This window comes from Paramisgurnus dabryanus, chromosome 1, assembly GCF_030506205.2.
Source record: "Paramisgurnus dabryanus chromosome 1, PD_genome_1.1, whole genome shotgun sequence".
Lineage (NCBI taxonomy): Eukaryota > Metazoa > Chordata > Actinopteri > Cypriniformes > Cobitidae > Paramisgurnus > Paramisgurnus dabryanus.
Genome location: NC_133337.1, coordinates 21,281,756 through 21,305,914, shown reverse-complemented (window position 1 = coordinate 21,305,914; position 24,159 = coordinate 21,281,756). Strand labels below are relative to the sequence as shown.

The 24,159-nt window shown below is 36.3% G+C and overlaps 3 protein-coding genes across 3 annotated transcripts in view; 2 read left to right on the top strand and 1 right to left on the bottom strand.

Moving 5' to 3' along the window:
- Positions 1-1,990: 1,990 nt before the first annotated feature.
- On the top strand, positions 1,991-10,498 carry guca1aa (guanylate cyclase activator 1Aa). Its single transcript, XM_065269263.2, has 4 exons — positions 1,991-2,416; positions 6,710-6,859; positions 6,951-7,044; positions 7,263-10,498. The coding sequence occupies exons 1-4, from the start codon at positions 2,219-2,221 to the stop codon at positions 7,388-7,390; spliced, it is 570 nt and encodes a 189-aa protein (XP_065125335.1). The 5' UTR covers positions 1,991-2,218; the 3' UTR covers positions 7,391-10,498.
- A 132-nt stretch (positions 10,499-10,630) lies between these two features.
- orc5 (origin recognition complex, subunit 5) lies at positions 10,631-17,285 on the bottom strand. The gene is made up of 15 exons (XM_065268414.1): positions 17,190-17,285; positions 16,446-16,550; positions 16,256-16,348; positions 15,447-15,632; positions 15,197-15,271; positions 14,613-14,724; positions 14,288-14,418; positions 13,623-13,671; positions 12,819-12,909; positions 12,654-12,706; positions 12,139-12,251; positions 11,993-12,040; positions 11,780-11,890; positions 11,259-11,371; positions 10,631-11,166 (listed from the first exon to the last, which is right to left on the bottom strand). Exons 2-15 carry the CDS (start codon positions 16,545-16,547, stop codon positions 11,121-11,123), a joined length of 1,323 nt encoding a protein of 440 aa, XP_065124486.1. The 5' UTR covers positions 16,548-16,550; positions 17,190-17,285; the 3' UTR covers positions 10,631-11,120.
- A 170-nt stretch (positions 17,286-17,455) lies between these two features.
- The window catches only part of lhfpl3 (LHFPL tetraspan subfamily member 3), a 42,692-nt gene continuing 35,988 nt past the window's right edge, over positions 17,456-24,159 (top strand). The window contains exon 1 of the mRNA XM_065268415.2: positions 17,456-18,837. Coding sequence (XP_065124487.1) covers positions 18,411-18,837 — 427 coding nt within the window. The 5' untranslated portion in view covers positions 17,456-18,410. The remainder of the gene's footprint in view (positions 18,838-24,159) is intronic.

Below are 24,159 nucleotides of genomic sequence, written 5' to 3'. Positions count from 1 at the left end.
TTTTTGTCTGTGCTTATTTGCAAAATCAGATCTATTTTAACCAACACATTTCTTTTGGTAAGGGAAAGAAGAGCAAATTGCTTATTTGCATTTAAAGATACACACTCAAAACAAAGCGTTTTGCTCCAGCCCAAATAGGGGCATTTTGGAGAGGCTATAATAAAAATCTGTGGAGTATTTTGAGCTGAGACTTCACAGACACATTCTGGACACACCTAAGACTTATATTACATATTGTAAAAATGTAAAGGGCACCTATTCAGGACTCATCGATCTGAAAAGCGATGTGTCCCTGATTGGCCAGGTAATCTGTATGTTGTAATTGTCATAGGGTGACCATACGTGCCATTCTTCCCGAATGCGTCCTGGCCAGGATTTCGGGTGCGTCTTCCGGAAGTCGTATTTGTCGACTGCATACGTCACAGAGGATTATTATTATTACAGAAAAGCAACTGCTACATTTTAAGGTAAGAATGAAACAACGATTGTATTGTGTCTAATGTTTTTAACTGAATGGCGTATACGGTCAATAAATACGACTTTTGGAAGATGCACCGAAATCCTGGCCAGGACGCGCCTGGGAAGAATGGCACATATGGTCACCCTAGATTGGCATGAATACCTCTGACGTCAGCCGGAAATGTGACGCTCCTTACCATGTTTGTAAGATTAGCTCACAATGCAATGCTAACAGGAGTTAAAGGAATATTCCATTTTCTTAAAAAAAACTCCAGATAATTTACTCACCACCATGTCATCCAAAATGTTGATGTCTTTCTTTGTTCAGTCGAGAAGAAATTATGTTTTTTGAGGAAAACATTGCAGGATTTTTCTCATTTTAATGGACTTTAATAGAGCCCAACATTTAATACTTAACAGTTTTTTCAACGGAGTTTCAAAGGACTCTAAATGATCCCAAACGAGGCATAAGGGTCTTATCTAGCAAAACGATTGTCATTTTTGACAATAAAAATAACAAATATACACTTTTAAATCACAACTTTTCGTCTAAATTCGGTCCAGCGCGACCTAGCGTAAATGCGTAGTGACGTAGGGAGGTCACGTGTTACATATATAAAACGCACATTTGCGGACCATTGTAAACAATAAACTGACACAAAGACATTAATTAGTATCAGTTGACATACAACAACGTAGGAACGGTCCTCGTTCTCAACACTTGTAAACACTGGGGCGGAGTTTCGCGTTCGTCCTCTGTGACCTCTTGACGTCATGACGTATTGCGTGGGGTCACGTTGGCGCATCACGACCGGATTTAAACGAGAAGTTGTGCTTTAAAAGTGTATATTTGTTATTTTTATTGTCAAAAATGACAATCGTTTTGCTAGATAAGACCCTTATGCCTCGTTTGGGATCATTTAGAGTCCTTTGAAACTCCGTTGAAAAAAACTGTTAAGTGTTGAGTTAAGTATTAAATGTTGGGCTCTATTAAAGTCTATTAAAATGAGAAAAATCCTGCAATGTTTTCCTCAAAAAACATAATTTCTTCTCGACTGAACAAAGAAAGACATCAACATTTTGGATGACATGGTGGTGAGTAAATTATCTGGATTTTTCTTTTAAGAAAATGGAATATTCCTTTAACTGACAGGCTGTCCGAAGCGGGAGGAATTATGATAATGTCGGTCTTGTTCACGTCATCCGGCCCAGGAAGTAAACTGTTGCCTACAATCCATGTGTTTGTTGTAGTCCAACTCGCGTCTTTGTTAACTTTGGGGTTTGTACCTTTTGCATATCGTTAACCTGTACTAATACACACTTAAACACCAAAGGGAATGTAAAACCGTGAATCGGACCATTAAACAGCTTTGTCACTAAAACCTCAGTGAAGTTTAGAAATGCTGATGCAGTTGTAAGACTGCATCTGTTCACATGGGAAGGTTTGTCAGCATGTCCCCAATCTCACGTGCAATTACCAATGGACATCCCAGCCATTCTAAGCTACTCTCTGAGCTGGATTAGTCTCAGTTAATATCAATAATAAGGTGAAGTTAATGGGGCACGTCTGATCCAACGCTGGTACAAAAGCCTCAGCCGTGCCCACCGCTTTACTAGGTCTAAGTGTTGTGTGTCTGTGAGAAGCGAAACTTTCGCTTGCACAGCAACCAGTTGGACTTCTAGATAAAGCACAAAGCCTCTTGATACAGATAGCTCTCCTCTTTAAAACACAAATCAGTCCAGATTCTGGAGTTAAGTGATGGGAAATTCTAATGGCAGCACCGTGGACGACCTGCAGGCCGTTGAAATGCATCTTTGGTATAAGAAGTTCATGACTGAGTGTCCATCTGGTCAACTCACGCTGCATGAGTTTAAGCAGTTCTTTGGTCTCAGAGGTCTGGATTCAGAAGCAAACGCCTACATTGAACAGATGTTTCGCACGTTTGACATGAACAAGGTAAGTGATAATCGCCTCCCAGGAAAATGGTATTAAAGTTGTCAATGGGACGGTACGTTTTTAAAAGGTCCTAATATGTACCATTTCAATACAGAAATGTACCTTTGAGTTACTAGTGTGTACCTCTAAGGCACCAATGTGTAGGTTTGAGGTACCAATATGCACTCTTTGGGTACAAAAGTGTACTTTTGAAAAGGTACCGCTCAATGCCAACTTTTGTACATTCTTGTACCTTATTCTGAGTGTGTAGTGATGCCTTTGAAAACAAAAAGTTTCAAAGCTTGTTTGGCGTAGGTGTATTTTTGATGTGAAACACTGGCTGTGATATGCAGATTCTCAGGCTCATTGCAATATGTTGCATCATGTTGGACTGATTATGCTGATATCTATCATTTAGACCTTAAGGACTAATACTGGTATCAGTTTAAGATGAAAATATTTCAGTGTGCTTTAGGTTATTGTATATTGGCCATTTATATAGCCATATATTTATTGCATAATTGACTTCTCAGTTGATTAATACTTTATGAAATGTGATTATTTAAAAAATATGTGTCATTTGCTATCTATCATTAAATTATTTCCATATATGCAAATATTTACATGCACATACATACGTATATATATACATATTTATATATATATTTATATGTATATATATATATATATATATATATATATATATATATATATATATATCAATACACACAATGTTAACTGTCATATCAGGTGAGTGCAAAGCTTAGTTTTTTAATGTTGTGCTGTCTGGCTCTATAAATATAGTACTATTTTTGTCACCTCCTGTCAGCTTACATTTGCAATGAATGATATTAATAATGAGCTTATTGATAACATTAAGATTTACAGAGGTTTTCTTATGGAAACAGACCCCTATGCAGTAACAACTGCTTCTTAATCTATATTTCTAGAGTTCTTACAAGACTTTCTAAGCATAAAAAAAACAAGACAGATACTATTACCTCACACAAAAAAATCTCACGTTGATACAGCAATTCCAGCACGTACCAGTATGATGTCAAATATACTTATCAATATCACATTAATGTCATTAACTACATTGGAAAACAGATACACTTTTCCGAATTTTAAACTCTGCATCCATATCCCTTCAAATGAACAAGCCAAAACATTATAGGAGTCCTTGACCGTCTCTCTAAGCCTGACCTAGACAGGTGTATCTAACTGACAAAGGTGACGTGACATTTTCAGGAGGGTTTATTGACCTAAGGGATTATATTTGTGACATGGCTGTGTCTGTCTCAGAATTGAATCTAATCCTCCAGAGGGCACCCTCATCATCCTAATCTTGATCCTCTATGAACTCCATAATCTAAATATGTATACATGTCATGGCCTCAAAGAATAGCCTTGTTGGGATGATATACAGTAGAGATTCCAATGAATGTTTAATTAATGGGATAGCTTAGTTCCTAAATGTTGATTAGTTAATAGAGTTACCAGATTCTTTATAAGTTTAAGATGTATTTATCCCATTTATATTCTTTCAAAGCATTTCAAACAAATAAGTAGTCCTTAACTCCTAAACGACAAACAACACTACAACCCAAGCAAATAGTATAAATTATAAGACCAATAGGGGTGAGTTCCCGGACAGGTTTTAGATTAATCCAGGACAAGGCCTTGGTTATATTAGGACATTTAGTTTTCACAAACGTACCTTACATAAAAACAATATTGTGCATGTTAAGACAAAATTATGGCACTGATATATGTTAAGATATGTCAGTACAATGTGTACTGAACATTTTGTTCCAAGATGCAAATCAGTAATGTTTGTTGTAATTTTGTTTGTAAAAACTACTTAAATGCCCTAGTCCTGGCATGATTTAAACCCTGTCCAAGAAACCTGTACAGACATGTACAGAAACACAAATTCAATGTAAACTGCTAGAAGTCATTATTTTAGATTTAAACATATATTTAGTTTTATTTCAGAAAATGCATCGTGTTGTAGAACAAATTTTTCTATTCATTCACCAGGGTTCTCACTCTTTAGTTAACTTCGAATTCAAGGACCTTTCAAGGACTTTCCAGGTCCAATACCCTCAAATTCAAGGACAAAATTTGGGGAGACATTTTAAGTGAGAGCAAGGTTACATCGTGTTACCTTTTAAGATGCATTGTTACAGTTCCCTTTCGAGGGAACACATGCTGCGTCACTGCGGTGACACTTTGGGACGCCTCCAGGGGTAAGTGCGTCTGAATGTGTATATCAAATTTAACCAATGGTGAGGCTTAACAACAAAGACAGGGTGACGCGGGAGCCAGGAAGTATATCTCTATCTGAAATATTGGCAAAGACAGCATAACAGGGACGCAGGAAGTATGGCAAGGGAGACGCAGCGTCTCGTTCCCTTCTCAGGGAACAACAGTACATACGTAACCCGAGATGTTTTCATGTGTCAAACAAAACTATGCAATAAAGCATTTTGGTATGAATCATCATTTGCATATAGAAGATACAAGCATGTGCTTAAAAAATCTAGAAGTTTTATGATATTATCCTACAGAACACAGGGAGTAATATGGATTTTTTCCAGAGAAGCACTTTTAATTACCTGTATCTATGTATTTATATATTCAAAAACTTGCCAGGGCCTTGAAATTTCCCCCCCAGATTCACAAACTTTCAAGGATTTTAAGGAACTGTGGGAACCCTGATTTGAAATATAAAGTTAAAAGACTACTAAATACTACCATAATTTGGTATTTCTCTGTAGACTCCAATTCTTTATGCATTATGCGTGACTAAAGAATATCGATATCTAAAATCAATGAAAAACCAATAAAAAACAGGTAAAAAGGTATTTTATGAGGGAATAAAAGAGGTTTCGATGCTATTTTAAATTCTGGGGAATTTTTGTAACATTCTGTGCCTTTGTTAAAAGGTAAATGAACATTAAACATTAACAAGTCTTTCTTTTACAGAATATAACTAAAATAACACCCTAATGCAAAGCATTTTGGGAACCAAGTAAAACAGTAAAAAACAGAAAAGGTTGATGAGGATTTCTGGTTCCCAGAATACTAAATAACATTAATTTTAAATCTATACATTTTTTAACAGCGTTGCATAGGAACATCTACTCGATTATGTAATTCCCAGTGCTGAGGTTATTGCCTTGATTCTTGTTTCCATAGTAACAGTGGGTTCTCTGGTGGATATCTCTCAGTATTATGGGTAGTGTAGTTTGTTTTACAGTGAATTAGGCCATTTCCAAAACAGAATAGAAATCAATTGTCTATATTATTACCTAACAACATTTGACCTTGCAGTTTGTCTTTATACGTTATAGCTGGAAAAAATGCAAGTCTTGATATAAGCACATTTAATAGATGCTAACTATTAACCTTATAGGGACAAAGGGTTATTATACTCCATGGTTACATAACAACAACCCAACATTGGGTAATTTTTAACCCAGCATGTGTTTTGTCCAATATTTACCCATTATGGGTCAAAAATAACCCAGCCATTTTTAAAGTGAATGCTTTATTCTGATTGGTTGAGAAATGTTCCATGGGTATGCATTAGTTTTTGATAAACGCACACCTGACCTTTCAAATGTCTTAAAATAACCACAAGAGCAATGTCTGTGATAACCATTGTATAAGTGGAATAACTGATTCCAGTCCTTTGAATTAATTTAAAACAATGCACACTCCACTCGTGCTGCCTACCACCTTGGGTACACTGTAAAAAAATTCCGTAGAAATTTGCAGCTGGGTTGCCGGTAAATTACCGTAGATTTAAATTTATGTTATTTACTGGCAACATTTTGTTCAAAGTTAAATGAACATTAAACATTTACAAGTCTTTGTCTTTAAAACTAGAAAAACAGCATCAAGCCAAACATTCTGGGAAACAAAATCTGAAGCAAAAAACAGAAAAAGGTTGATGAGGATTTCTGGTTCCCAGAATGCTTTGCATGAGGCTGTTATTGTATAGTTTTATTCTGTAAAGATAAAGACTTGTTAATATTTAAAATGTATTTAACTTTGAACAAACTCTTGCCAGTAAATAACCTAAATTTAAATCTACGGTAATTTACCGGCAACCCAGCTGCAATACCATTGTAATTTCTACGGATTTTTTTACAGTGTATGCATTATTTTCAAATAATTCAATGGCCTGTCATCAATTATCTAATTGTTTTTAAAAACAATGGAATAGCTAACACAAACAGCCTCTTATAGCTGACGTAAAGCCAAATAATCAATAATTTTTGAATTCTGAATGATTTTTTGCAGGATGGCTATATTGACTTCATGGAGTATGTGGCAGCTCTCAGTCTAGTGATGAGAGGCAAGATGGAGCACAAACTAAGGTGGTATTTCAGACTTTATGACGTGGATGGCAACGGTTGCATAGATAGACACGAGCTCCTTAATATTATAAAGGTAGGAAAGAAATCATTTTCAAAACTGAATAGCCATAATACAGATTGTATTTGTTTATCCATAAAAAAATTATTTTCCTTTTGTGTTATAGGCCATCCGTGCCATCAATGGAAGTGAGAATCAGGAATCCAGTCCTGAGGAATTTACAAATCGAGTGTTTGATAGGATTGACATCAATGGAGATGGTGAGTTTAATAAATCTTGGATTTTTTCAAAGACATTCAAATGATTTGGATGGGGAGATTTCATTAAAGAACTGTAAAATTCTGCACAATTTGTAAAATCTAATTATTATTTTTACTGTGAAACAGGTGAGAATCAACAATTACAATGTATGACTTTGTTTTTTCTGTTTCTCTTAATTACTGAAAACTGTTTTAAATGTTTGCATGGCATTCAACAGGAGAGCTTTCATTGGAGGAGTTTGTAGCAGGGGCTCGGAGTGATGAAGATTTTATGGAAGTGATGATGAAGAGTTTAGACCTCACACACATAGTGGCCATGATCCATAATCGAAGACACAGCATATAAGCACCTGTTCACATTCAGTTCATGTTGTTTTTCAGTCTCTCACCTGATATAAAAAAAATGCATGTTCTTGTGGGTTAATTGAAGAGTAATTATGAAAAGCTCTTTAATGTACAAACATTATTTCTGATAAAGGAGACTGAGCATCAGTGGTGAAGAGATTAAATTGGTGTGGGATGTTTCACATTTACTGATTGTTTCCCAATAGGCACAGAAAGAGACATCACAGGGAAAGAGCCAATATGAAGTGGGCAAGTCCATTTGTAGTGTTGAATTTTATTTTATTACTCTTGAACAACAGATTAAAATGATCTTTTATTTTTTATTATATATATTTTATTAGATGACTCAAAGATAGACATTTAGAAATGACCTCCTAATAACCTTAATATTACATTAAATGTGTTGACATAAATCTTTTTATCCAACATCAAGATAGATGTCATTTATATGAATGTCTAAAGAAAATTGTATTTAAGATGGTGTAATGGGTCACTATTTTTTTCACAACTTTAAATCTAACAAACAAAAGTTGACATGGAGTCTCAAATAAAACAAGATCATAAAACTGGACGCTTTATTTAAAATGTAAAAAAAATGTAATAAAATTTTACAATGAAGTTCTAATGCTTTATGTATCATGAACAACAATACAACGAGCATTAATGTTTTACATTTGGTTAATAATGGGGCAATTTTGTAAATATACTACTGTATGCATTAAATTACATTGAAGTATACAACATCTAATTAAACACAAATAATACATGCTGTGAAAAAGTATTGTTTGTTGTCCATGTGAACTCTTATACCTAATGTTAACATAAACAACCCTAGTCTGCATCATTACTGATAGTTTTAAATATGTTGCATTGCATTTCATGGCGCTAAATACAAAAATATCATGTCAGCTAGCTACCATAATAAAGTCAGAAATCTTTATTTCAAAGACATGTGCATAGTTACATATACTTGCATATGTGACTCTGGACCACATAACCATTCATAAGTAGCACATATTTGTAGCAATAGCACAAAAAAAAGATCGACTCTTAATGCCAAAATTCATTAAGATATTAAGTAAATATCATGCTCCATGAAGATAATTCCCTACCGTAAATATATATATATATATATGTATATATCTTATAATGTATACTCCACTGTATGAGTGCAGACGTGTCAGGTTGTGCTTTTGCAAAGCTTTAACAGTTTCTTTGAAGATGTAGACACATTATAAAGGTGCCTTCTGATGTATTGCAAGACTACAAGACCTACTTGTATATTTATGAACTGCTTGAGCACTTGTATATTAAAAATATAATAATAACTCTTTCCTTTGAGTTTTTGACCATTTTTAAGCTTTTTGGATTCACTTGAACAGTTGCATTGTGGCACAAAATTTGACATGGAGTCTGAAATAACCCAAGATCAAAGAACAGCATGCTTAATTATTAAAAATTAGAAAAATAGTTTGTTAACATTTTACAATGAGGTACAACCATTTTTGTCTGAATTGTTACTAATATTATTAAATGTGTCACATTTCAGGACACTGCTTACAAAAATATCATATCAGCTACTATAATACAAGTCATCCTTTTATATTTCAAAGACATATACATATACTTATTTGAGATGCACCAACATAAATATTTTCCACTGACAGCCGATTATTCATCTGCCGATACTGGTAGTTTTGGTGGTTATATTAACTTGCATTATTCACGGCTCTCCAAAATGCTTGATTCTGATTGGCCACTCGCGACATTCCAAGGTTCGTGTGTTTCAGATAACAACCGGTCAAAACTAATAACACACGATAACATGGATGCTGCTAATTACTTCTACAGGTACAGTTTAATATTACACAAAATTAAATATAAATCTTTTAATAACATGTCCGGCATTTTATTTACAAATGATTAAGGGTCAGAGACAGAAACAGTTTGGCAAAATGAGAAATTAAAAGATATTTTACAAAAACTTGTTTTAAAGGCATGCATCAGGTTTATTTCAATGCACAAAGTGTATTTATGTTAATTATATGCAATAAAAAAATTACATTTTCACTATTTTAATGAAAGTTTAGACTGAATGGATGTAAAAAATGTCAAATTATGTAACCGCCAATTGCACCAAAGAATGAGAAATTTTAAATATTTTATCCACCTTGATGGCATGTAAGCGTAATCATCATCAAAAGAAAAAAATATTTAAAAATATTATTTTATTGTTATTATTTCGAAATATAAATTTTAATGCATTTTTGTAATATTTGTCCTCGCTGAAAACAGCTCCGTTTTCTAAATAATCTTTGACAAATGATATTATGTGTCATACAGACACAAAATAATTAACGTCAGGTCATTGACCCTTAAACCAAATAGTGTGATCCTGACATTTAAAAGTATTTAAAAAATGGAAAGTAAATGGGTTTTCCACACGGTAGGTCTGCATTCGTTTAAAAAAAATTATATATAAATGATGAATATATTTTTAATGCTCCTTACCTTACTATGAGGTAAATAGCCCTGTAATAAGCAGGATAATGTACAGGTTGTTATCGCAAAAAAAACCCCTTCAAGTGAGACTCCTGATCACAATGACGAGGCGTATTTCTGCGATAACAACCTGCTGCCTGGACATTATCCCTTACTTAACTAAATTCTGAAGATAACATTTTCTGAATGTTATTCAATCATATAATGCCCATTAATATTGAACACTAAAGACCCATGATCAAATAAGGCAGGGCAAGGTGTTTTTAATATAAAGCAGTTCAAACTAGCATTTTAGTCTGGGACTAAGATAAGCCCTGTCCAGGAAACCGCCCCATAATGTATTCTTCACAGTGCATGAGTGTAAATTTTTTAGATTTTGCTCTTGCAAAGCTTTTTAACAGTTTCTTTGAAGATATAGACACGTTATTACGGTTCCTTTTGATGTAATGCAGGACTACAAGACCTACTTGCATGTTAATGAACTGATTAAGCACTTGCATATTAAAAATATAGACAGGGGTTCGTCTCTATGCAAAAATGACTGCCATTCAAGCCTCTTTCTTTGTTTCCAACTACATCATTTTGTGAAAATACATGAGTCACGTTTTGGAGCATTTTAAACTATGGTCTGCACAGTTTCCATGACAACCGCAATCTATTACCATAGAGACCTTGTGAGTCAGACGTGAATCGCACAAGCTGGCTCTCAAAAGCTGAATTAAGAGACCGCAATCCTGAATAATAACAAAACCTCAATTTTAATCATTTGCACTCCAGTAAACAAACAATTCATTTCCTCTGGTTTATTTAATACCGGTTTTGAGTTTTGTTTGCCATTTCTCTGCCACCAAGAGGGTAAATGTTATCCAGGGTTGCTTTGCTAAGATTAAGAGGTCACTTAACAAAGACCATGGTGTTAAACAAGATCTAAATAACACAAAACGTATTTCGATGTGGATTTCACATTAAAATTAAGTGCTTGAAGTATGTGATGCTATGAACTGTGACGTTACCATAAGGTTTGGAAGCAATGTCATGCCTTTCATCAGGCCATCATCCGGTAGTGACGGCAAAACATTGCCGAACATCAACACATGAGAAATGTAACTTTGGTGCCATTTGACTGGCCTTAAAAATGCAGGAAGCGTACAGCTCAGCTTCCTGTAGCCTTAAGTAATCCCAAGCGCTTTGTCCAATAAGATGTCAGCTTTACCCCCACAGCAACAGGCTCACAGGAAGTCGTAAAGATACTTCACTACATCAAAGTTTACAGTTCTAGAATGAAGAAAACACACATCATCAAAGATCTAAAGATATTAGACCTATCGGTAATGGTTACATTAAATGATTAAAATAGCCACACATACCTGGAGATAGCAAGAATAAAGTCCATCGAAACGGCACATTTGTATTTGGGTGCGTCCAGCTGGTCATCATGTCCAACCTGAGTGAGTAGCTGCAGAGTAACTAGAGACGCGATCTGCGACACAGCGGATAGAGATATAAACATTTTAATATGAACTTTTTTAAGTTATAAAAATGACACTGACTGGTTGTAGTGTGCACAAACACTCACAAAGAACTAATAAATAATTTCAATGTTCACAATAGATTAAAATTTCCAAGATTTACAAAAGATTTTCTATTACTGTATTAAACAGGAACATCATTATCATTTAACCAGGAAAATTTATTACAATATTTCAAGTAAATAAATCATTTATGAGGCAAATAAAAAAGATGAAACACTGCCACCCAGTGTCCAAATTGATTATAAGACTTGTTCGTCCTTCCAGTGCATATAAATCACACTTCTCTGCACTAATCAAGAATAATGGCACAGGATGTATTTATTTGCCAAATTTTATTATTTGATCGATTAAATCACCTGGGAAAAAATACAGGCAGTCGGTGCAACTCTACTATCAACCACGCTGTAAAATATGGCCATCAGTCTGTCAAGTGGAAAAGGCTTCGGTCCCAACAGATGGTTACTAGTCTGCAGGACATAGACAATAATGGAGAAATCAGAACAAGACATAATAAACAAAGCAGCAGGAGGAAAAGCCATGAACGGTGAATGACAAAAGCAACTCTTCACCTTCTCATGTTTCTTCAAGAAATTTGTCTTTTTTATTTTCCCGTGACTCTGTGAAAAAAAAAAATTAACACTTAGCAGTGGTCAGACAGAGATATCTGCATGCTGTTTTCCTGTAGACTCAAAAGGATAGAAAAGAAAGGTCAAACCTTCAAAAAGAAGCGGCGGTCTGTGCGTGCAGGGTTAAAAGATGCCAGGTATGCAGCAATCAGAAGAAACTTGGAGTAATATGGCAGCTCTATGTGACCATGGGCTGATAAACCTACAAGGAAAGAAAAAATCATCTCATTGGCTGATACAAGAGAAATGCATGTTACATTGTGAACAAATTGATTAATATGGTGAATAAATACTGATGTATTCTTGTACAACTTGATGCCACGATGTTAGGATGTTGTGAGTAGTTGCCAGGACACTGCAATGTAAAAGGACTTTGTTGTTGTTGATTCTTAGTGGAGTTTACCGGAAGTTACGTGTGTTACACGAAAGCCGTTTGTTTATGTTGTTACTGGTGAAACTGTCTTTAAGTAGAAGTCCTGGCACTCTGTCCTAGAAAAGCTTTTTATCTATCATATCCTGGCAATGCTACTCAACTCCAGCAGATGGCCTGTGAGTGTGCGACCGTCCCGTCTGAATTCGCAGACGAGTGTGTATATGTGTGTACCTCTGGGGGTTGTGGTCTCCTTCTCGTCCATCTGCTGCTCCTTCCATTGCATGCTGATTGCAGTAATCACACAAACACACACACAATGATTAAGATGACACATTGCCCATGAGAGAGCTCATGCAGTTACAGCTGTGAACACGGAATCACACATCCCAAACAGACCTGGACACCTCTCGGAGGTAAACTGTCTGCATGGCTCTTTGCAGATGGGGCTCAATTTTTCTCCATAACTTGTGAATATCGCTCTCTTTGGCTGAGGACAAGAAAAAATAATTTCTTTAAAAAAGACGTAATGATATTGTTTAAAATATGGAAAAGTTAGATAGTTTACCCAAAAATAAAAAATCAAGAATTTTAGAGAACAATGACTTAATTTTGGTCTGTTGTTTGTTTCATCATACAGATTGCGGACACTACTAACTAACTATCCATTAAATGCAAACAAAGAAATAATGGACCATTACTTTAAATGATCAAGTACTGTCCTGAGTAGGGGTGCACCGATATATCAGCAGATGATGCTTGCTATGCTTCTCAATGAATTACGGTGAAATGCCGCTACATCCTAAAGCCAGAGGGCACTCTTGTGCAGAAACTCAATATGCGCTGAAGATGAAGAACCATACAGTTATGACATGCACCTCCAGGAAATGACTTAAGGATATATTTATATCACTGTTCTTCAAACCTTTTCAGGTATTTTCATGATAATAAAGAATATGTAGAATGATTATGTTTGACGAGTGTTGCTTTTTCAAATGCATATTATAAACGACTCAAACTAACAGTGATTTCAGATCGATAGGGACTTACTGATCAAAAGCCATAGTAGATGAAAAAGCAGTTCACATAATATTGAATAATATTGGCTGCGCGATTCAGAATAGTTATCGGCCAGGTATTATTAGCGTATATATCTATCTGCATTTAAAGATGCACCACTAGTCCTTAGCTGAAATGTGTTACCTTCTCCTTTTTCCAGAGGCTCACAAAACTTTGGGAAATTCAGGGCAGCCTGTTTCAATAAAGAAAATCATGCATTTAGCACAGCACATCTTTCAAAAGGCTATAAAATAGTTATACCTTGGTTTATGAGTGTTACAAACCAATACCAGACTAAGAAACTTTGAGGAGGTTTCCCAGACAGAGCTTATCCTAGTCCCAAACTAAAATGCATGTATGAGCTGCTCTAATTTAAAACCTCCTTGCAATGACATCTCTTAACATTTATCTGTGCCATTTTTTTGTCTCAAGACGCACACCAGTATTGTTTTTGTAACGTTTGTTTGTAAAAACTACTTAAATGTCATAGGGATGGTTTCCCGGACAGGGATTAGCTTAAGCCAGGACTAGGCCTTAGTTTAATTAGAAAATATAACTAGTTTTAACAAACATGCCTTCCAAAAAACATTACTTTTGTGCCCTTTGAGGCAAAACAAAGAGCACTGATGTATTTTAAAATATGTCAGTGTAAGTTGTTTTCAGTTTGGACAGCTCTTACATTTATTTTAGTCTAGGACTAATCTAATCCCTGTCCGAGAAACCGCCCCTTAATATACCTAAACTATAGTCCTGGATTAATCTAAACCCTGTCCAGAACACTGCTCCATTATGGGCATGCATGATCTCACCAGGTGCTTGAGCTCCCGTAGATCCCTGCACACAGAGAAGAAGACCCCCAACAGGATGTTGATGTAGGAGGCGTAGAGCTCGGGTGTGTAAGAAGGGTGATGATCCCGAGACAAGATCTGTGCAAGCTCCGCTGAGGAAACAAAACAAAGTGTTTTACACCTTGACAAAATCAGTGATCACCTATTTCTTAACTAAATACATTAACCATAAATATGTAAAATAAAGGTGAATATAGAAAATAATGAAAATATAACATCTATTAGTCCATTACATTGATTTACAAACATTGATTCACTTAAAAACACATCCCTCATAGTGACATACCTTTATTATAATCTGGAAAATTATAAAGCAGAGGTTCAAAGCATCCAGTGGTGGGACGAAACTTCTCCCAGACGATTGGGCTGAGCAGGATAACAGTCAAGTTATCACTGACCTGACACAAAGTAAATAAATGCAATATAATACACATAATTATATTATAAGTGGTGTATGAAGACCACATATAAAAAATGACCAAAACTGTACTGTTTTTACTACCTTGGAATTAGACGTTTTTATTTACATACACCCCAGGTCCCCGTGCAATACATGGATGTCGCCATTACGTTCTACAGTAGCCCCAAATGGACAAACTGTTGTATAGAGAGTGTGTCACTATGTTGTCTCAGACGATGACATCTTTGTCCACTGGGGTCTATCGTAGCTTTACTGTGTTTCGAAAGGATTCACAATCTCACCACTAGATACCACCAAAAGTCCCAAATCACACTTTTAATGTTGTTCACAGAACTCATACTGTTCCTTCACTCAGGTATGAGCCTACGTAAAGGGCAGAGCTTTTAACCGATCTGCTGTAACCCTATTCCTAATGATGCCCTAAAACATTAGTGAAATTAAGTTTGTACCAATTCCTGTAAGCGCAGGAGAGCAGGAAGCAGGCTGAAATCCATATCCCTCATGCGTTCAGCTCTATCCATGATCTGCAAAAATACAAATGCTACAAATCAACACAGACATATGTAATTACATTATTGCTTTGCAAAAAGTAATAATGTCTCATTGCGCAACAAATATTTTTAACTTTAAAAGCAAATCCCAAAAACCAACACATGTGTTCACAATTATATATAGCAGTGTACAATAATGAAAACTCACTATATAGCGTGTCTGAGTGGCAGGTGTCTTGGAGCTCATCTGTTTGTAAAGTCTGACAAAGTCTGACAAAGATGGGGAGCGAGGCAACAACGCTGCAGCATCCGAACCGAAAAATGCTGACAACACCCGGTGAAACAGGAGCCCGGGAGACACAAACTCCACACAGTCCACAAAAGCGTGAGGCAGCTGCACAAAAATACAAACACCATCACAAAACTACATTCAACATCAGGCACCTTTTATTACACCCAAGCACAAAATAAGCGATAACCATCAAAAATCTGCTTATTATAGTAACCTGTTTTCATGCAGCTATGCAGAAAACTGCGTTTACATGGGTTTTGGAGATTTGTCAGGTTTCTCCCAATCAGTGACGCCACCGCCTATAGTAGATACAGTATAGTCGTTCAAAAAGCGTCGGGAAATCTGTCTTAAGCTATACTGTTGTAATTGTAAATGTAACATGAGCTTAAATTTTGCAGTTTCTCTGCCAACTTCATGAGTCTATCTCAGATGTTTATGCGTTACTTTTGCTTGCACTTCCAGAGACATGCACATACGAACAAAACTGCTAGAAAGCCGGTTAAGTGGTTCTCAAACTGGTAGCCATGAGATGGTGCCAGGGGGACCCCTGTTTTATGAAATTTTAGCCAAAAGTGTGTACACCATTTTCCAAAAACAAATAAGGATTTTTAAACAATAAGCACACACACAAGTTTATAAATGTGGAAACTTTTAGACCGTTCTAGATTTATGTGGCTCTGGATATTAAATGGTACACTATAACATCCATGATCTCGTGATTTTACCTCCAGGTCCTTCATGATGGAAAGCACCACATGGCTCTTCCCTGTTGACCTATGGCCGTAAATGAAGATCGATGGATAACTGTACTGATCTGGCTGTTGACAGACAAGAAGGTGCATTGTTTTAATTAAATTATGTGTAGTAATTTTAAACAGACATATGTTTACATATGCACAACTTTAGGCAACTTACCTCTCCCATGAGGGACAGCAGCATGGTCACCTGTGCCTCTCTGCATGGCAGTCTTTCAGCCAGAGCGCGCACAGTGTCCTCAGGATAACCAGGGCACTGCATTTCCTAAATATAGTCAAACATATTAAGCTGTATTAGTATGTCATTAATAAACCAAAGTTTAACCATTGTATTTGTAGAAAAACCATAGCAACCACCCATTTAACATTGTCAGCTTTACCATGTTTTTGTAGTAAAACTATGGTAATACAAATGGTAAAAATCAATCCACTAAAAACAGGGTTGTTTCATTTTTTACTATAATGACATTTTTCATAAGCGGTCTCCCGGGACATTTGGTCACTCTTGGTGGCACTTCTTTCTAACACTAGTGTTTACACGGGATGCGTATTTGCATTCACAAACAGACAGACGGAGCAAAACATATTCTTCAACGTTGGACTTGGGTGGTTATCAAATAAAAAAACGCAACACCAATGATGCGAGACAGTAAAATAACAGCCGCAACGCAGACCTGACGCATACTGTATGTACATTTAAAACAACGCGGATACAAACAGCGCTTCCACGTGTACTACCTAGCAGACAGCTTCCCTAAGCATAGTATTTTCTCATGGAAAATAGCTTTAAATCAAAACCTGAAACACAAAACACCTTATTCTGTACCGGATGATGTTAAAAAATATGTTTGTGTGATGGATTTATGTTTAATTATTGATGTAAACATTAACGTTTGTTACTCACGCCTTCACATCACTTTCCCGCGCTGCGCAGCAACGTAGCGCATCGCGCGTTTACGTCACATACATACGGGGTTCTGGGATTTGTAGTTCTCTGAAGACGAATGCGCTTGAATTTAATTTTTAAATGCTAAACCAGTTCGGGCATATATAATTTCCTTCTTTGACGTTTAATGATACAAATATAAATGTATTAATAATTTTAGAGAATTGACAGATTCTGCAATCAGGCCATCGCATTTTACTTGCGCTATGCGGACAGGAGTGACAGACGCATAGAGAATATTCGGGTGTGCCAGAAATCTGCGCTGTGTGCTTTTGCGCTCTCCATCCCCGCGATCAACGCAAGGCATGAATCTCATCCCCGCGTTTATTCATTCTGTCGACATCGCCGTGCACATATGTAACGCATCTTGTTGAGATGCGCGTGCGGGATTAAATCGGATGGAGTGCGCAGTTAAGACAATAACCGAGAGGAGAGAGATATTTGCGTATTGCATCTGTCCGTGGATGTGAATCTGGGAGGAATGGACACGCAAAACACGATGCAGTCCAGGTGTCGTCATCTCAATGTCAGGGATTTCTTTTGATCGCCTAAAATCCTTTATATCTCATAATAACCGCGTGGAAACAGCCGTCTGGACTGTATAAGGTAGATGTGTTTATTTATGATATATAAATGCATTCAGTCTCATAAGGTTTGGTTAATCACAAATACTAACCTGCTAACCCTTCGAAGATTAATTTAATCGGGTGATCATTAAGTATTCATAGTGACATTACCTTTGGGAATTGTGTTTCTGATGCATTGGAGTGGGTTTTGGACATATGAGCTGTGTCTTCACATGAGCTGAGAAATTTATTTCGCTGTCACCAAGTGTGATTATTCACCTTAATAAGATTGGTGGGATGAATGGTGCGGATGCATAGTGACTGAATCAAAGGAGAACTGGAAGAGAACATCATTGGAGTCACCGACATATTCCCTCATCCACGCTGAACGAATCACTGTGACATCTGGCACTGAAATTGCTTAGTCTGTCAAGACATCTGTGAGCTGTTCTGTCTGTGGTTAAGTTTACGTGCCCCCCTCCCAGCAACATCTAGAGAGGACTTGAGTCCAAACTGAAGCCAAATAGGTCCAGCTTGAATCCACAAAGACATATTCCTGGTTGAATTGGGAAGCTCGAGTCCAAGCTTGCTCCATTGAGTTCATAACCTATCTATGATTCCTGGGGCACCTGCAACAATGCTCCCAGCCACGGAGGCAGCCAAGATCTACCAGACCAACTACGTGAGGAATTCTCGCGCTATTGGGGTCTTGTGGGCCATCTTTACCATCCTCTTCGCCATTGTCAATGTGGTATGTTTCGTTCAGCCCTACTGGATCGGGGACGGCGTGGACACGCCGCAGGCCGGCTATTTTGGCCTCTTTCACTACTGCATAGGGAGCGGAACGGCCCGGGACCTGAAGTGCCAGGGAAGCTTCACCGAGTTCAGCTCCATCCCATCAGGAGCCTTCAAAGCAGCGTCGTTCTTCATCGGGATGTCCATGGTGCTGGTGCTGTCCTGCATCGGCTGCTTCGCCCTCTTCTTCTTCTGCAGCACAGCCACTGTGTATAAGATCTGTGGGTGGATGCAGCTGGCAGCAGGTGAGTGTGCGACTTAACCAGAAGTGTATTAGACAGGGCTGGAAATGAGAAACACCCATGCAAACACACCAGCAGCATATTTGACATTTTTACTGAACACTTTTAGAAACAACTGTACAGGTACCATGGTGGTGATGGATGTTATTATCATGGTACTCAGAAATATAACCTGGTGATCACTCAGTTGTAGGTTATACTATAGTATTTACAGTACATGGTACTGCGTTTTAGTATTGCCATGGTACTTTTTTGTTATTAAATACGTTTTGCATTTTATTTCTAAAATAACCAATTGAAATACTAACCTAAACAATAGATTGAAGACAAAATGTAGCTGAGGGACATGCCTAAAGTTTGAAACCTCGTTATTCTTACACATTTTTACATTACTTTATATATAGCTCTTGAATAGTTAAAAAAAAATGATTTTCTTATGCCCTAATTTAAACAACATAATCTGGATAGATAAAAAAACCTAATGACCACTTGTAACTTTTAATTATTTGACCCATTACATATGTATGTATTCAATATTCACACTATTTTATTATTTTATATCTTCAGTACAATTTTCCTGATATCTAATATTCAAAATATTGCCCAATCCTTAGAGAAATGTGTTTAACAATTTGTGTCAGTTACATTTATGGTGCTGAAACAGATATTATATGCTCTTAATTTTATTTTGTAAAGTGACAGTATTAAAACAAAAAAAACAGTAAAAGTAAAAGTTGGATCAACTTTTTACTTCAATTGGCAACACCTAGGAAGTTGTTTTAACTTACATGTTTAAATGATAAACACTTAAATGAAAAAATTAAGGTGAAATAACTTAATTGTTTAAGGTGTTCCCAATTGAAGTAATTTTTATGTTAATCCAACTATTCATGTTTTAAAGTGTAATAACAGTGTTATGTTACCAATATTACCAGAGATACAAATGAACTAAGTTAGCATTGTCCCCTGTCGACCTTTATGGTATATTCAACTCACTTGGCAAGGATGGGGACAACCTTTACATTCTAGACCTATGTATTTAAGGAATGGCCTTGTCAATGGTGCATCAACCACATACTCTTGTTTATAAATGACCATACCACTTTGTTTATGATACAGTATTGATATGATACACCTACGCTTTGGTAATTTTTTTCTAGTGCAATGTTGTGTAATATTCGTATGCATGCATGTAATAGTGAGGTAGAATGTACGAAAAGTACTTGTAATGAGGGAGTTGCATTTGCTCATATAACGCCATAAGGACATCTAAAGCTTTGCATACAGTCAGCAATTAAAAGATATATCGCCTTGCCTGCTATATTTACTGCACTCCACTTTTTTTGGTTCTTCATTTTTCTCTCTTTTCCTGTTCATTTGTATTCCTGACAGCCGCTTTTTGTATTTGGATGATAAAAAGCTCTAGGGTTCCATTTAGTTTGATGTTTTTTTCAGAAGTCACTGACTACTCTCTCTCAATATATGTGCGTGTGTGCGCCCCCCAGGCTATGCTCTGTCAAACAGTTTTTGGGTGTCGGATAGGAGTGAACCACTGGAGGAAATGTTCGAAACCTGGTGAAATCTGTTAAAATGTGTGGCGCTCTGTAAACATTAATTTTTTTCAACTGAAAAGAAAAAGACAGGGCTTGCCTATTTTTGTGCCTGCTCTCAAGGGAGGTGAGGTGGATGTTGAAACGAATTCACAAATGTGGACATATTACTGTCACAGGTGTGTTAGACCAAAATGACAAGTAGATGATGTGTATTATTTGCTAGTAGTTTGGATGATCTCTCTACAGTTGTCCATATCGAGTGACAACTTTTGGAGCTGAATGGAGCAAAGCATTAGTCTTTTATTTTTTGCTTTTTATGCCACAATAATATCAACAGTTCTTGGTAAAGTTGAGATTCAGTCCTTCATAGTTGACGACGTGAAAAATCATAAAGAATGAATTTTCTTTCCCAGAATGCTTTGTTCTTTATGCAGGTAAGAGTCATTGATCAATTTGTTTTTTGGACTTTCTAAAAGGCCACTATAAGATGGAAGCTAGGATTAGTGGTTAGCAATAAAAAGCCCATTTGCTTTGCTCATAGCTCATCGATCGATTCAGTAAAAGTCTCCTCAGAACAGCATGCAGCGTGGGTAATGAGAAAGCAATGCTGTCACTGTTTGCTCCTCACCGCCTTGCAGAAATACAGTCAGTGCCGGTGGCCCGAGTGGGTTACATCAGATTGTAATTTGAGAGACGAATTTAGACAGCGCTGCATTGATAATTACAAACAATAAAGTCACCGTGAACGTCTAAAACTTAACTAGACGTACAAGGGAAAGCTAATTTAATAGAGAATGTAATCTAAAAATGATTGCACTGTAAATTAAAAACTGTAAGTTACTGGAAAACGTTTGCATGGAAGGGAGATGTTACAAAAATTCATAAAAGATACATTTATTAGTATTATTTTTACTTTCAGTGTAAGGCCTACTATTGTTTATTCTTATGGTCAGTCTTATGGACTAAAACAAACAAACGGATTATAGGCAACAGTTTACTTCCTGGGATTGGTGATGTACTAAAGACCGACATTATCATAATTCCTGGTGCCCTCCAGGAACAGGGTTGGAGACCCATGATCCACCACAATATGTTTCACTATAAATACTTTTCAGTTGCTAAAAGTTTGGTAAAAACAATTATTGTACATCTGAATAGATGCTGTGTCACCACATAACTAATGTCTGTATTGTCAAAAATGTACAGTAGTCAAAGGGATTTCAAGCCAATGGATTTATAAAATACAAAACAGTAATTAAGTTTAATTAAATTTTAACACCCTGAAAGTGACTACAATTTATCTATACAAATATTAAAATAATACAAATTAACAAAAAATAACAAATTATTACTTTGAGCTTTGCCATATTTTCAATAGATGGCACTCTTCCCCGAGGTCTCTCAACTTAGCAGACTGTGGTAGCGCTCCTTTCCGCAACCACACCTTTATCTCAGGGTGGTTTTATATTAGGTTTGATTGCCTGGACCGAACCCGAGTTTGATTGCTACCCTCTCCTTCTTCCCCTGCGGGTCTATGTTCACATCATAATATCTTGTTCTGAATCACGGTACACTTGTGTCATCAGCCATTTACTGATGTTGCTAGGCAGCAGTTATGAAAGAGAAAGCGCCAAAATGGACAGTGTTGTTTGTATCCTCATTGTTCTTTATTTGAACCTTTGGTTTTGTTATCAAAGAATGAAAACAGAAACCCACCTGCATCTTTCTGCTGCATAAACTTAAATTGTACAAAAAAGCAGGCTGTCCTCTGATGATTGCGGAGGCAAGCACAAAATGAACAGAAATTAAGTTTTTAGACTGCCTAGCAAAACCTCAGTTAGCTGGATCAGGTGCGTTTTATTGGGGTTGGAGAAAACATTATTATTATTAAGTCCTATTCGGAAGGTATTTGTTTCTCATAGGGACGTTAGGTTTCAACTTTGACCGGTGTCAGTGATTTTATTGCGTCCGTGTTTTTCTACGACCACCAGTCAAAATACCTGGCCGAGTTACCTACTGTTTTTGAGAAGGTTGTGTGATAATTGAATTGCCGTCTGAAAGAATCCACATCTCTAAGTATATAAAAAAGGATCATTGCAAGCATTCTGTACATTCTTTTAGACCACTGAAAGCACCTTATGTCCGTTTTGCGTTATTTTGCATCAGTGAAGTGGCTTTTTTGTAGGGATGGGCATTCGATTAAATTTTTTTAGTCGATTGTCGGGAGAATTAACGATCGACTATCGATTAATCATTCATATTTTTATAATAATAAATAATTATTTAACTTATCATTCAAAAATGTTGAATACAAAAATACAGCGTGTTTTCCTCCATGAGACCTTTATTACAAGATCAACTTGTGGCAAACAGTTAAACTACATTTAGTTAGACAAACGGACCATATATGCGCTTGAATATGCGGTGCTCTAAAGCAGCGGAACCTGCAGCTGCGAGCCGCATTCTTAAACAGAGACCTCATTTGTTTTAAAAAATCATGACCTCTTCATGATAATTTTTTTAAAATCAAAACGGAAGGTCACAGATAATGGAGTATGGTGTAAAATATTGCACCCTGGTGGTAAAATGTTGAATTGCTGCCACCCAGTGAAATTCATTTAATTGCTTCAAGACACACGCTACGCTAGGCAACGCAACCTGCATTAGATAAAAAAAGTATTCGATTAATCAATAACAAATTAACGTCATCGACTAAATTCTTAACGATCAATTATCGATCGTCGATTAATCATGCCCATCCCTACTTTTTTGCGTGCATTTTAAACATTGATACCTTCATAATGGAAACAGTGGGAGATTTAGTAAATTAGGGGCCCAAGGCGAAGGTATGTATGGGGCCCCCATCTGATCTATAAAAGTAGTTTTTTAAAAGTTTTATAAAAAAAAATTTTGCTGATGAAAAGCAGAGAACACAAACAGAGAATAAGTCAACAGGGCAAAAACAGCCACGAACAATACATTAGGGAGAATTTTTTTATCTGATGCTGCACAAAAACTAGGAATGCATCAAAGCCAATGTTGTTACTAATCTTTCACATGTCTAAGACTGTGATAAAAGGTAAAAACAATCCAGTCCACAATCACTTTATATATTAAAGAGTGAAAATCCTCGATTTTTTATTAAACATTTATTAGTTTTTATCATGACTGAGGCTGATTAACAGATTTATGCAAAAAAATTGAAACCAAATATTTATGTGATATTCTTACAGCAGTTTAATTTAGTGGATGTTTTATTCACGAACATAACGAAAGGGTTGTGAATTTGCCCACAGTGAATTGTTGAGATTTAAAAAAAAATTCAAAGCATTTTCCCAAAATATGTTTGAAAATAAGATTTGTCACCAAAAATTATTTACTTTGCTGAAACACAGAGAAAGTTGTTGCCAAATTAAAACTTGACAGCACCCGATAGTGGACGAAAACATCCCCAACATAACATTAGGGTTAAATCATTTTTTTCTGTAATAACATTATTTACTTCACCACAAAATCATTTTTATCATGAAGGGCTAAGGCTATTACTAGCAGAACAAGGTGGTTGACTCACCAAAGCCCCATGTGTGCATTTATATATGTCCTGATTCGTCACTGTTCGTGTACGTTACGGATTGTTACATTTCATTGTGAAAGAAGGGGTGTATGTGTGTTACAGATAAACACGAACTGGACATTTTAACTACTATTTCAACGTTTCAACGTATTTTTTAAGAATATTAATACATTTTACAATGCTTTTGAAATGTTCATG